Below are 15000 nucleotides of genomic sequence, written 5' to 3' on the forward strand. Positions count from 1 at the left end.
AACAGAGAGGGGAAGATGGGAGGAGAAGATGCCCAGTGACGGGACTGAGACCGGGACCGGGTCCAGCAGCACCGGGACTGGGTCCAGCAGCACCGGGACCACAGGGACCAGTAAGGTGTCCAGCAGCACCGGGACCACCGGGCCTAGCACCGGGCCCAGTAAGGGGTCCAGCAGCACCGGGACCACCGGGCCTAGCACCGGGCCCATAAAGGGGTCCAGCAGCAGCACCGGGACCGGGTCCATGCAGAGGCTGCTGCCGGTGGCGGTGACGGTGTCCGGTGCGCTCGCGCTGCTGCTGCTGCTCCTCGCGCTGTGCACGGACCACTGGTATGAGACCGACACGCACCGCCACAAAGAGAACTGCGACCGGACCGGAACCGAGTCCTCTGACCAGCAGAACCGCGACATGCCAATCTACCACCTGCCGCTGCTGGAGTACGGGGGGGGGGACGCGCGCGCGCAGCAAGCCCGTGCACGTGGGCAGCCGCGAGGACGAACTGCTGGAGAACTGGCGTGCGATCCTCGGGATGGGCATCCTCGAGACCGCGTGCGGGAGGCCGCTGTTTCCCGCGCACTCCGGACTGTGGAGGAAATGCTTCTGCGCGGGAAGAGACCCGGACATCGACCGGCTGATCGATAGGGGTCAGAAACACCTTTATGTATACTATTATATACCTTTATATATACCTTTATTTATATATATATATATATATATATATATATATATATATATATATATATATATATATATATACACACATCTATCTACATCTACTATCTGTAAACAACAACAGCAAGAGACCCGGACATCGACCGGCTGATCGATAGGGGTCAGAAACACCTCTATATACCTATTATACTATTATATATATATTAGGGCTGTTAAAATATTTAATCGCGATTAATGGCAAATTCTAAATGTACCTTAGAGGGATATTTTTCAAGTTTTTAATACTCTTATTGTTCAAATGTTAGTTCATTATCATTTGAACATTACAAATATTCGCCTCATTTCAACCTGGAACCTCTCTCATTCAATAATACTGTGTGTGTGTGTGTGTGTGTGTGTGTGTGTGTGTGTGTGTGTGTGTGTGTGTGTGTGTGTGTGTGTGTGTGTGTGTGTGTGTGTGTGTGTGTGTGTGTGTGTGTGTGTGTGTGTGTGTGTGTGTGTGTGTGTGTGTGTGTGTGTGTGTGTGTCGGCGAAATGCCGCTCCTCTGTTTTCATAACAGTCAAAGCATGAGACTGAAGTTCCCACTGTGGGTCAAAATAAGGCGCTGTGACTCCGAGCTAACTGTCCTCACTGAGTGAAGTCCAATAGTCTCCGGTGAGTCTTTCTTAAATCCTCCTCTACTTTCGCTGCTTGGACTTCATACAAGTTGTGTGTTTTCGACACAGTGGTGGCTCTGGAAGGCGATTCATAAGTGCAGCCGTTAGATGCGACCCGGATGATATCACGCAGCCCCTCATCCTCCACCATGTTAATTGGCCTACAAGCTGTCGCCACCCATTTCGCGATCTTTGTTGAAAGTTTGCTGCTCGTAGACGAGTCCAGGCGTCTCCTCCGCACACTTTCAAGTGTGCCACAAGCGGGCGGCAGGAGCGGGCTGTCGGCATCAGCAACGTGCTTGGATTTATTTTAAACTCGATGCGCTCTGAAACTACGGGGTGGCCGAGGACAAAAAATGCACATGCGTTAATCGCGTTAAAATAATTAGTGGCGTTAATTTTTTTGTTGACAGCCCTAATATATATATATATATATATATATATATGCTGAGCAGTTCTAGACCCATGTTACCGGGGGCAGGGGCGGTTCTAGGGGGGGCCACAGGGGCCAGTGGCCCCCCCTAGAACCGCCCCTGGTTATATATTCCTATATCTATTATATATAATAGATATAGGAATATACCAGGGGCGGTTCTAGGGGGGCCACAGGGGCCAGTGCCCCCTGTGGCCCCCCCTAGAACCGCCCCTGGTTATATATTCCTATATCTATTATATATATATATATATCTATCTACACTGATGTTACTACACACTACTAGGGGGTGTAACGGTATACGTACCCGTACCGAAATTATTCGGTACGGGCCCTTCGGTTCGGTACTCGTGTGTACTGAAGTGAACCGAACGAATATAACGTTAAACGTAAAAAATTGAGAACGTGAACAACTTGTTGGAAGTAATCTCAGGTGCTGCGTCGCAGCATTCAGAGTCATTTGCTCACATTGGGTTCAACGCGTCATAGAGCGAGCAAGTCATTTCATTGGACGAGAGGCATACTGAGAGCTGGTCACAGGGATGCGTTCAAATGTAGTCAGTAATTTGAGGAACTGTGGAAATGGCGAACGCAGATAAAGTTGAGCTGAAAATCCTCCAGCATCATTGAAGTCTCCGGTTTGGGAACATTTTGGTTTTGCAGTTACGAACAAGGATGACGGGCAAAGACAGGTGGACCGAACCAAAGCTGTTTGTCGGCATTGTTCAACTAACATTGGTTACGCGGCTGGCAATACATCAAACGTGCACACTCTTGAAAAGGCATCACCCGAACGTGAATATCACCGGTACCAAAAGACTGAAGTGCAAACCCAACTCCCGCTAGCATGTAAGCCTCCACCACTCGCAGAGAGTTCAGACCGAGCCAAAGCTATTACAAATGCCAAGTATCCTCATGCTGCCATGTTAGCAAAGCGCTACCTGGCTGTATCTGCTACCTCTGTCTCTAGAGAGGGTGTTCTCCACAGAGACATTGTTAGAGCCAGCAGATCTGCTACCTATGTCTCTAGAGAGGGTGTTCTCCACAGAGACATTGTTAGAGCCAGCAGATCTGCTACCTCTGTCTCTAGAGAGGGTGTTCTCCACAGAGACATTGTTAGAGCCAGCAGATCTGCTACCTCTGTCTCTAGAGAGGGTGTTCTCCACAGAGACATTGTTAGAGCCAGCAGATCTGCTACCCTCTGTCTCTAGAGAGGGTGTTCTCCATAGAGACATTGTTAGAGCCAGCAGATCTGCTACCTCTGTCTCTAGAGAGGGGTGTTCTCCACAGAGACATTGTTAGAGCCAGCAGATCTGCTACCTCTGTCTCTAGAGAGGGTGTTCTCCACAGAGACATTGTTAGAGCCAGCAGATCTGCTACCTCTGTCTCTAGAGAGGGTGTTCTCCACAGAGACATTGTTAGAGCCAGCAGATCTGCTACCTCTGTCCCTAGAGAGGGTGTTCTCCACAGAGACATTGTTAGAGCCAGCAGATCTGCTACCTCTGTCTCTAGAGAGAGTGTTCTCCACAGAGACATTGTTAGAGCCAGCAGATCTGCTACCTCTGTCTCTAGAGAGGGTGTTCTCCACAGAGACATTGTTAGAGCCAGCAGATCTGCTACCTCTGTCTCTAGAGAGGGTGTTCTCCACAGAGACATTGTTAGAGCCAGCAGATCTGCTGCCTCTGTCTCTAGAGAGGGTGTTCTCCACAGAGACATTGTTAGAGCCAGCAGATCTGCTACCTCTCAATCAATCAATCAATCAATAGGATACGGCTGTAATAGGCCTAAGGCCTTTTAGTCGCTCATAAATAAATGAGTAGATCACTGATTCTTTATTTACTATGGATGCTGGCAACAGTCACATAGTCCAAAGTGAAGGTGATGTTTGACCAGTAGTGGTCGAGGCGGGATTTGAGACAGTTAACCGTCTTGGATGTGACAACGCTTTCTGGCAGATCATTCCACAAGTCAACCACACGCAGGCTGAAAAAGTTGCGGCGGATAGCCAGTCTTGAGTACTGTTTCTTCAACTTGAGGCAGTGTCCACGAGTCCTGGTGTTATAATCCCGTTGTAGTGGGCATGATGTTTTGTAGATGTTGTGGAGATATTTGAAAACTTCGATCATATCTCCCCTCGCCCTTCTATAATACATACTCGGGATTTTAAGACGTTGCAGTCGTTCTTGATATGGTAGGTCCTTTAGTTCTGGAACCAGCTTCGTTGCCCTTCTCTGTATTTTCTCGATGAGCTCAGCATCCTTTTTGTACATGGGGGACCAAGCGACATTCCCATACTCGAGGAGTGGCCGTACAAGAGAGATGTATAAACTACGTACTACGTCAGAGTCCAAATAAGTGTATGATCTGCGGATCATTGCTAGGATACCATTGGCTTTGTTACTTGCCCGACGGATATGGTCACTAAATGTCAGGGTATTGTCAACATTCACACCGAGGTCCTTTTCATTCTGAGTCTCGGATAGGTTTATAGTGTTTGAATTATCACCCATATTCATATTTTTTATTCAGAAAACCTAAGTGCATTACTTTGCACTTTGCTGCATTGAATTTGAGCTGCCAACACTCGGACCATCTTTGCATTTCTCTGAGATCTGACTGGAGTTTTTCTGCATCCTCTTTACACTTAATTTCCTTGAAGACTTTAGTATCATCTGCAAACATCTGGACCCTGGAGCTCACATTATCCAGTAGGTCGTTGATATAGAGGACAAACAGTGCAGGACCCAGGACACTACCTTGTGGAATTCCACTGAGAACTGGGCACCATCCAGATGGTTTCCCGTTAACAAAGACTCTCTGTCGCCTGTTTTTGAGAAAGTCTGAGATCCAGGTGAGTATGTCTCCACGGATACCATACCCATAGAGCTTATTCAGTAATCTTTTGTGAGGTACAGTATCAAATGCTTTCTGGAAATCCAAATAAATGGCATCGAGACTTCCTCTTTCATCAAGGGTACGAGACCATATTTCAAGGCAGGCCAGGAGTTGGGTTGAACAGGATCTGCCCTGGACGAAGCCGTGTTGGCGGTCTGATAATAGGTTGTTTGAGTCAAGATGTTCTATGACGGCATCACGCACCAAGGATTCAAGGAGTTTGCATACTACTGCTGTAAGGCTGACAGGCCTATAGTTTCCAGGATTGCTTCGGTCACCTTTTTTGAATATAGGAGTTACATGACCATCCTTCCAAGGCTGTGGTACCACACCTTCATCAAGCGATTTTTTAAATATGGTAAGTAAGGGTTCATCTAGTTCGTCACACAGTTCTTTGAGAATCCTGGGATAGATGCCATCCGGTCCTGATGCTTTTGAGGCATCTAAGTTCGATAGTTTTTTATGGATGTCCTTAGATGTGAAGTCCAATTTATTTAGTGTAGTATTAAATGGTCTGTCCTGGAAGTCTGGTATTGATGAGGTATCCTCCTTTGTGAACACACTAGCAAAGAAGGAATTTAGTGTATTGGCTTTGTCCTTGTCATTTTGAGCCAGGCTGCCATTAGCCTTTTTCAGATCTCCGACTGTGGCATTGACTTTTAGCTTGCTTCTGGCATATTTATAAAAAGCTTTCGGATTCTCTTTGGCTTCCTTTGCAATTTTTCTTTCATGCTCTCTTTTAGCTTTCCGACACTCCCATTTAACTTGGTTGCACAATTTTGCATAGGAACAACGGTCACTCTCTGTACCAGATAACCTTTGTAAGGTGTAAGCTGCACTTTTTGATTTGATTTGATGTTTGATTCTATCATTTATCCATTCCGGAGTAGAGCGATTTTTCTTACTTTTTCCCGACGACATAGGGATGTGCCTCTTGCAACTTGTTAGGATTTTTTCTTCCATGGCCTCCCACTGTGCTGAAGCTGACTTGTTTTCAAAGGTCTGTGCCCAGTCTGTCCCAATCATTTCCTGTTTCAGGCCTTCATAATTTCCTTTATCAAGGATGAACTTGCGGTTTGGATTGTCGCATATCTCATGGTAGCATAGAAATTTGAAAGACAGGCAGTCATGGTGACTTTTTCCTAGTGGTGCTTCATGGCATAGATCCTCAACCATTCCCTCCTCATTTGTGATAATTAGGTCAAGCACGTGTGGGGTTTGGTTTCCTCTTGCATGAGTTGGTTTTGTTACATGTTGAAATACGTAGCAGTCTCTCAAGCATTCAAGGAACATGGATGCAGGGTGGTTTTCACTCTCTGGTGCCCGTATGGGTTGCCAACCAATTTCAGGATAGTTAAAGTCTCCCATAATTAAAACGTGGCTGCGGTTTAGTGAGGAAGCTTCTTCAACTAAACTTCTAGTTTCAGAGTTGCCAATATCTTGACAGTTTGGTGACCGGTAGACACATCCAACCAGAAGACGGTCCGTATTGCGGAGTTGTATTTCACACCACACAGATTCTGTAGATGTACAGCCCTTCAAGTTCTTAGGTACTGCTCTGAGGTAGGATTTCGTGTAGATACAGACACCTCTTCTACCCTCATCTAGATTGCTGAAAATGTCATATCCACTGATGTTCAATTCACATAACTGGATTGGTACTTGTGGGTTTTTTGGAAGTGCTTCACTAATAGCTATAATATCTGGGTCATATTTATCAATGTTTGCTACCAGTTCATTTCTCTTATTCATAACAGAATCTGCATTAGTGTAAAGACATTGAAGGCCCTTAGAAAGTCCTCTACTACTCTCTGAGTTGTTATTATTTATGTATTTGTGGGTTCTGTCATGTTTTAATTTGGTTTGATTTTTTGCCAAACAACTTTCATGTCCCACACTGGTCCTTGTATTTTGAACCGCCACATGTTCGTTCCGTCCTCTTCCATTTTGATTTTTGCTTTCTTGACAAGGTCGTTCCTCTGTTCCCGTTCTTCTTTGGAGAGGTCGTTTGCCACACTTATTAACTTGAACTTTGCTGATGCGTTCTTCAATTTGTGGAGACTTGACATTATTTTTCGTTTCTCGAAAGTGGAATTTGTGGTAATCAGCATTGGTCTGTTTTTTTCCGGTTCTCGAGTCCCGAGGCGTATCACCTTTGATGCCAAAACCCCTTCGATTCCCAACTCGTTTTTTATCAGATCGTTTATCGTATCTTCATCATGCCGTTTCCTGGCATCTATATTTTCGTCCTCACTTTCTTGTAATCTGTGTATAACAATGTTTTTCTCTCTGCTCTCTTCTGACTGTTGTTCTCTCGTAAACTCCCTGATTGCCGATTTGACTAGTACCTTATCGTGTATTGTTTTCTTCCTGACAACATCTGACCACGTAGGTGAAGTATCATCCTCAGTTACAGAGTCACTGTCTCCCTCCTAAGGTGGGCTCACCTGTATGTCTTGGGAGATGAGCTGTGTGATAAGCTCTCTGGTGTAGTTTTGTTGTTTCTCTGCTTGCTTAATTATCATCTCCTCTAGTGCGTCCAATCTTTTTACTAATTCAGGTGATGAAATTGTTTCTTGTTGTTTATTGTTTTCCAACAGTTCCTCTGATTTTGAATCCTTCAGTGCCTTGCGGGTTTTATCCTGGCATTGCTTACTACACAGCCACATCAAGTCATCACGCCGTGTGACTGCATACTGTGCATTTGTTAGTTTCAGACATTTTGCACATGTGTGTTTATTGCAATTTTCACATTCTAGTATCTTTGTGCTGACCTCACTGAATATGACTTGGCAGATATTACATACCCAGGAGTCTTCATCTGCTGTTTTATTGACATTTGTTACATCGTTACCTCCCTCTTTTTTATTGTCAGGTGGCTCATTTCCGGCAAACTGTATAGCTGTTTGACTTACGAGCCTCATCTTCCCTTTATCTTCTTCATTCTCTTGCTCGTCTTTCTTCTGTTTTGGATTATTTCCCGGCATGTCTTGTTGTTGTTGTCGCTAGAGATTTGTCTGATTGTCGGCTCTTCCTGGAGCTGACAATCGGACAGCTGTTAGCTCCGTTAGCAGCTAACTCTCCTCAACCCACTCACGTAATGCCCGTCTCTTTCTCCGGTAAACTCTGGGTCTTTTCTCCGGTAAACTCCGTGTGTTTACTCCGGTAAGCTCCGTGTGTTTTCTCCGGTAAACTGCGTGTGATTTCAACCTCAAAATGCACCGATAACTGTGAGTGCAGAGCTGCGTGTTCTCCGTTAGAAGTGTTATCCAGGTAGGTGTTGGAGCCAGGTAGGTCTGCAGACATGAGTAATGTTCCTGAGACTGACTCATACACCAAGACCTCTGTCTCTAGAGAGGGTGTTCTCCACAGAGACATTGTTAGAGCCAGCAGATCTGCTACCTCTGTCTCTAGAGAGGGTGTTCTCCACAGAGACATTGTTAGAGCCAGCAGATCTGCTACCTCTGTCTCTAGAGAGAGTGTTCTCCACAGAGACATTGTTAGAGCCAGCAGATCTGCTACCTCTGTCTCTAGAGAGGGTGTTCTCCACAGAGACATTGTTAGAGCCAGCAGATCTGCTACCTCTGTCTCTAGAGAGGGTGTTCTCCACAGAGACATTGTTAGAGCCAGCAGATCTGCTACCTCTGTCCCTAGAGAGGGTGTTCTCCACAGAGACATTGTTAGAGCCAGCAGATCTGCTACCTCTGTCCCTAGAGAGGGTGTTCTCCACAGAGACATTGTTAGAGCCAGCAGATCTGTTACCTCTGTCTCTAGAGAGGGTGTTCTCCACAGAGACATTGTTAGAGCCAGCAGATCTGCTACCTCTGTCTCTAGAGAGGGTGTTCTCCACAGAGACATTGTTAGAGCCAGCAGGTCTGCTACCTCTGTCTCTAGAGAGGGTGTTCTCCACAGAGACATTGTTAGAGCCAGCAGATCTGCTACCTCTGTCTCTAGAGAGGGTGTTCTCCACAGAGACATTGTTAGAGCCAGCAGATCTGCTACCTCTGTCTCTAGAGAGGGTGTTCTCCACAGAGACATTGTTAGAGCCAGCAGATCTGCTACCTCTGTCTCTAGAGAGGGTGTTCTCCATAGAGACATTGTTAGAGCCAGCAGATCTGCTACCTCTGTCTCTAGAGAGGGTGTTCTCCACAGAGACATTGTTAGAGCCAGCAGATCTGCTACCTCTGTCTCTAGAGAGGGTGTTCTCCACAGAGACATTGTTAGAGCCAGCAGATCTGCTGCCTCTGTCTCTAGAGAGGGTGTTCTCCACAGAGACATTGTTAGAGCCAGCAGATCTGCTACCTCTGTCCCTAGAGAGGGTGTTCTCCACAGAGACATTGTTAGAGCCAGCAGATCTGCTGCCTCTGTCTCTAGAGAGGGTGTTCTCCACAGAGACATTGTTAGAGCCAGCAGATCTGTTACCTCTGTCTCTAGAGAGGGTGTTCTCCACAGAGACATTGTTAGAGCCAGCAGATCTGCTACCTCTGTCTCTAGAGAGGGTGTTCTCCACAGAGACATTGTTAGAGCCAGCAGATCTGCTACCTCTGTCTCTAGAGAGGGTGTTCTCCACAGAGACATTGTTAGAGCCAGCAGATCTGCTACCTCTGTCTCTAGAGAGGGTGTTCTCCACAGAGACATTGTTAGAGCCAGCAGATCTGCTACCTCTGTCTCTAGAGAGGGTGTTCTCCACAGAGACATTGTTAGAGCCAGCAGATCTGCTACCTCTGTCTCTAGAGAGGGTGTTCTCCACAGAGACATTGTTAGAGCCAGCAGATCTGCTACCTCTGTCTCTAGAGAGGGTGTTCTCCACAGAGACATTGTTAGAGCCAGAAGATCTGCTACCTCTGTCCCTAGAGAGGGTGTTCTCCACAGAGACATTGTTAGAGCCAGCAGATCTGCTACCTCTGTCTCTAGAGAGGGTGTTCTCCACAGAGACATTGTTAGAGCCAGCAGATCTGCTACCTCTGTCTCTAGAGAGGGTGTTCTCCACAGAGACATTGTTAGAGCCAGCAGATCTGCTACCTCTGTCTCTAGAGAGGGTGTTCTCCACAGAGACATTGTTAGAGCCAGCAGATCTGCTACCTCTGTCTCTAGAGAGGGTGTTCTCCACAGAGATGTTGTTAGAGCCAGCAGATCTGCTACCTCTGTCTCTAGAGAGGGTGTTCTCCACAGAGACATTGTTAGAGCCAGCAGATCTGCTACCTCTGTCTCTAGAGAGGGTGTTCTCCACAGAGACATTGTTAGAGCCAGCAGATCTGCTACCTCTGTCTCTAGAGAGGGTGTTCTCCACAGAGACATTGTTAGAGCCAGCAGATCTGCTACCTCTGTCCCTAGAGAGGGTGTTCTCCACAGAGATGTTGTTAGAGCCAGCAGATCTGCTACCTCTGTCTCTAGAGAGGGTGTTCTCCACAGAGACATTGTTAGAGCCAGCAGATCTGCTACCTCTGTCTCTAGAGAGGGTGTTCTCCACAGAGACATTGTTAGAGCCAGCAGATCTGCTACCTCTGTCTCTAGAGAGGGTGTTCTCCACAGAGACATTGTTAGAGCCAGCAGATCTGCTACCTCTGTCTCTAGAGAGGGTGTTCTCCACAGAGACATTGTTAGAGCCAGCAGATCTGCTACCTCTGTCTCTAGAGAGGGTGTTCTCCATAGAGACATTGTTAGAGCCAGCAGATCTGCTACCTCTGTCCCTAGAGAGGGTGTTCTCCACAGAGACATTGTTAGAGCCAGCAGATCTGCTACCTCTGTCTCTAGAGAGGGTGTTCTCCACAGAGACATTGTTAGAGCCAGCAGATCTGCTGCCTCTGTCTCTAGAGAGGGTGTTCTCCACAGAGACATTGTTAGAGCCAGCAGGTCTGCTACCTCTGTCTCTAGAGAGGGTGTTCTCCACAGAGACATTGTTAGAGCCAGCAGATCTGCTACCTCTGTCTCTAGAGAGGGTGTTCTCCACAGAGACATTGTTAGAGCCAGCAGATCTGCTACCTCTGTCTCTAGAGAGGGTGTTCTCCACAGAGACATTGTTAGAGCCAGCAGATCTGTTACCTCTGTCTCTAGAGAGGGTGTTCTCCACAGAGACATTGTTAGAGCCAGCAGATCTGCTACCTCTGTCTCTAGAGAGGGTGTTCTCCACAGAGACATTGTTAGAGCCAGCAGATCTGCTGCCTCTGTCTCTAGAGAGGGTGTTCTCCACAGAGACATTGTTAGAGCCAGCAGATCTGCTACCTCTGTCTCTAGAGAGGGTGTTCTCCACAGAGACATTGTTAGAGCCAGCAGATCTGCTACCTCTGTCTCTAGAGAGGGTGTTCTCCACAGAGACATTGTTAGAGCCAGCAGATCTGTTACCTCTGTCTCTAGAGAGGGTGTTCTCCACAGAGACATTGTTAGAGCCAGCAGATCTGTTACCTCTGTCTCTAGAGAGGGTGTTCTCCACAGAGACATTGTTAGAGCCAGCAGATCTGCTACCTCTGTCTCTAGAGAGGGTGTTCTCCACAGAGACATTGTTAGAGCCAGCAGATCTGCTACCTCTGTCTCTAGAGAGGGTGTTCTCCACAGAGACATTGTTAGAGCCAGCAGATCTGCTACCTCTGTCTCTAGAGAGGGTGTTCTCCACAGAGACATTGTTAGAGCCAGCAGATCTACCTCTGTCCCTAGAGAGGGTGTTCTCCACAGAGACATTGTTAGAGCCAGCAGATCTGCTACCTCTGTCCCTAGAGAGGGTGTTCTCCACAGAGACATTGTTAGAGCCAGCAGATCTGCTACCTCTGTCTCTAGAGAGGGTGTTCTCCACAGAGACATTGTTAGAGCCAGCAGATCTGCTACCTCTGTCTCTAGAGAGGGTGTTCTCCACAGAGACATTGTTAGAGCCAGCAGATCTGCTACCTCTGTCTCTAGAGAGGGTGTTCTCCACAGAGACATTGTTAGAGCCAGAAGATCTGCTACCTCTGTCTCTAGAGAGGGTGTTCTCCACAGAGACATTGTTAGAGCCAGCAGATCTGCTACCTCTGTCTCTAGAGAGGGTGTTCTCCACAGAGACATTGTTAGAGCCAGCAGATCTGCTGCCTCTGTCTCTAGAGAGGGTGTTCTCCACAGAGACATTGTTAGAGCCAGCAGATCTGCTACCTCTGTCCCTAGAGAGGGTGTTCTCCACAGAGACATTGTTAGAGCCAGCAGATCTGCTACCTCTGTCCCTAGAGAGGGTGTTCTCCATAGAGACATTGTTAGAGCCAGAAGATCTGCTACCTCTGTCTCTAGAGAGAGTGTTCTCCACAGAGACATTGTTAGAGCCAGAAGATCTGCTACCTCTGTCTCTAGAGAGGGTGTTCTCCACAGAGACATTGTTAGAGCCAGAAGATCTGCTACCTCTGTCTCTAGAGAGAGTGTTCTCCACAGAGACATTGTTAGAGCCAGCAGATCTGCTACCTCTGTCTCTAGAGAGGGTGTTCTCCACGGAGACATTGTTAGAGCCAGCAGATCTGCTACCTCTGTCTCTAGAGAGGGTGTTCTCCACAGAGACATTGTTAGAGCCAGCAGATCTGCTACCTCTGTCTCTAGAGAGAGTGTTCTCCACAGAGACATTGTTAGAGCCAGCAGATCTGCTACCTCTGTCTCTAGAGAGGGTGTTCTCCACAGAGACATTGTTAGAGCCAGCAGATCTGCTACCTCTGTCTCTAGAGAGGGTGTTCTCCACAGAGACATTGTTAGAGCCAGCAGATCTGCTACCTCTGTCTCTAGAGAGGGTGTTCTCCACAGAGACATTGTTAGAGCCAGCAGATCTGCTACCTCTGTCTCTAGAGAGGGTGTTCTCCACAGAGACATTGTTAGAGCCAGCAGATCTGCTACCTCTGTCTCTAGAGAGGGTGTTCTCCACAGAGACATTGTTAGAGCCAGCAGATCTGCTACCTCTGTCTCTAGAGAAGGGTGTTCTCCACAGAGACATTGTTAGAGCCAGCAGATCTGCTGACTCTGTCTCTAGAGAGGGTTGTTCTCCACAGAGACATTGTTAGAGCCAGCAGATCTGCTACCTCTGTCCCTAGAGAGGGTGTTCTCCACGAGACATTGTTAGAGCCAGCAGATCTGCTACCTCTGTCTCTAGAGAGGGTGTTCTCCACAGAGACATTGTTAGAGCCAGCAGATCTGCTACCTCTGTCTCTAGAGAGGGTGTTCTCCACAGAGACATTGTTAGAGCCAGCAGATCTGCTACCTCTGTCTCTAGAGAGGGTGTTCTCCACAGAGACATGTTAGAGCCAGCAGATCTGCTACCTCTGTCCCTAGAGAGGGTGTTTCTCCACAGAGAATGTTGTTAGAGCCAGCAGATCTGCTACCTCTGTCTCTAGAGAGGGTGTTCTCCACAGAGACATTGTTAGAGCCAGCAGATCTGCTACCTCTGTCTCTAGAGAGGGTGTTCTCCACAGAGACATTGTTAGAGCCAGCAGATCTGCTACCTCTGTCTCTAGAGAGGGTGTTCTCCACAGAGACATTGTTAGAGCCAGCAGATCTGCTACCTCTGTCTCTAGAGAGGGTGTTCTCCACAGAGACATTGTTAGAGCCAGCAGATCTGCTACCTCTGTCCCTAGAGAGGGTGTTCTCCACAGGACATTGTTAGAGCCAGCAGATCTGCTACCTCTGTCCCTAGAGAGGGTGTTCTCCACAGAGACATTGTTAGAGCCAGCAGATCTGCTACCTCTGTCTCTAGAGAGGGTGTTCTCCACAGAGACATTGTTAGAGCCAGCAGATCTGCTACCTCTGTCTCTAGAGAGGGTGTTCTCCACAGAGACATTGTTAGAGCCAGCAGATCTGCTACCTCTGTCTCTAGAGAGGGTGTTCTCCACAGAGACATTGTTAGAGCCAGCAGATCTGCTACCTCTGTCTCTAGAGAGGGTGTTCTCCACAGAGACATTGTTAGAGCCAGCAGATCCTGCTACCTCTGTCCCTAGAGAGGGTGTTCTCCACAGAGACATTGTTAGAGCCAGCAGATCTGCTACCTCTGTCTCTAGAGAGGGTGTTCTCCACAGAGACATTGTTAGAGCCAGCAGATCTGCTACCTCTGTCTCTAGAGAGGGTGTTTCTCCACAGAGACATTGTTAGCGCCAGCAGATCTGCTACCTCTGTCTCTAGAGAGGGTGTTCTCCACAGAGACATTGTTAGAGCCAGCAGATCTGCTACCTCTGTCTCTAGAGAGGGTGTTCTCCACAGAGACATTGTTAGAGCCAGCAGATCTGCTACCTCTGTCTCTAGAGAGGGTGTTCTCCACAGAGACTTTGTTAGAGCCAGCAGATCTGCTACCTCTGTCTCTAGAGAGGGTGTTCTCCACAGAGACATTGTTAGAGCCAGCAGATCTGCTACCTCTGTCCCTAGAGAGGGTGTTCTCCACAGAGACATTGTTAGAGCCAGCAGGTCTGCTACCTCTGTCCCTAGAGAGGGTGTTGTCCACAGAGACATTGTTAGAGCCAGCAGATCTGCTACCTCTGTCCCTAGAGAGGGTGTTGTCCACAGAGACATTGTTTAGAGCCAGCAGATCTGCTACCTCTGTCTCTAGAGAGGGTGTTCTCCACAGAGACATTGTTAGAGCCAGCAGGTCTGCTACCTCTGTCCCTAGAGAGGGTGTTCTCCACAGAGACATTGTTAGAGCCAGCAGATCTGCTGCCTCTGTCTCTAGAGAGGGTGTTCTCCACAGAGACATTGTTAGAGCCAGCAGATCTGCTACCTCTGTCTCTAGAGAGGGTGTTCTCCACAGAGACATTGTTAGAGCCAGCAGATCTGCTACCTCTGTCTCTAGAGAGGGTGTTCTCCACAGAGACATTGTTAGAGCCAGCAGATCTGCTACCTCTGTCTCTAGAGAGGGTGTTCTCCATAGAGACATTGTTAGTGCCAGCAGATCTGCTACCTCTGTCCCTAGAGAGGGTGTTCTCCACAGAGACATTGTTAGAGCCAGCAGATCTGCTACCTCTGTCTCTAGAGAGGGTGTTCTCCACAGAGACTTTGTTAGAGCCAGCAGATCTGCTACCTCTGTCTCTAGAGAGGGTGTTCTCCACAGAGACATTGTTAGAGCCAGCAGATCTGCTACCTCTGTCTCTAGAGAGGGTGTTCTCCACAGAGACATGTTAGAGCCAGCAGATCTGCTACCTCTGTCTCTAGAGAGGGTGTTCTCCACAGAGACATTGTTAGAGCCAGCAGATCTGCTACCTCTGTCTCTAGAGAGAGTGTTCTCCACAGAGACATTGTTAGAGCCAGCAGATCTGCTACCTCTGTCCCTAGAGAGGGTGTTCTCCATAGAGACATTGTTAGAGCCAGCAGATCTGCTACCTCTGTCCCTAGAGAGGGTGTTCTCCACAGAGACATTGTTAGA

The 15000-nt window shown here is 47.7% G+C and overlaps 1 protein-coding gene across 1 annotated transcript in view; it reads left to right on the forward strand.

The window, feature by feature from the left end:
* Positions 1 to 6: 6 nt before the first annotated feature.
* tmem178 (transmembrane protein 178) overlaps positions 7 to 15000 on the forward strand; it is a 23053-nt gene continuing 8059 nt past the window's right edge. Inside the window, 2 exon segments of the mRNA XM_034200107.1 lie at positions 7 to 447; positions 449 to 642. Of these exon segments, the coding sequence (XP_034055998.1) occupies positions 29 to 447; positions 449 to 642 (613 nt within the window). The 5' untranslated portion in view covers positions 7 to 28.

Source organism: Gymnodraco acuticeps, unplaced genomic scaffold (assembly GCF_902827175.1).
Source record: "Gymnodraco acuticeps unplaced genomic scaffold, fGymAcu1.1, whole genome shotgun sequence".
NCBI classification, from domain to species: domain Eukaryota; kingdom Metazoa; phylum Chordata; class Actinopteri; order Perciformes; family Bathydraconidae; genus Gymnodraco; species Gymnodraco acuticeps.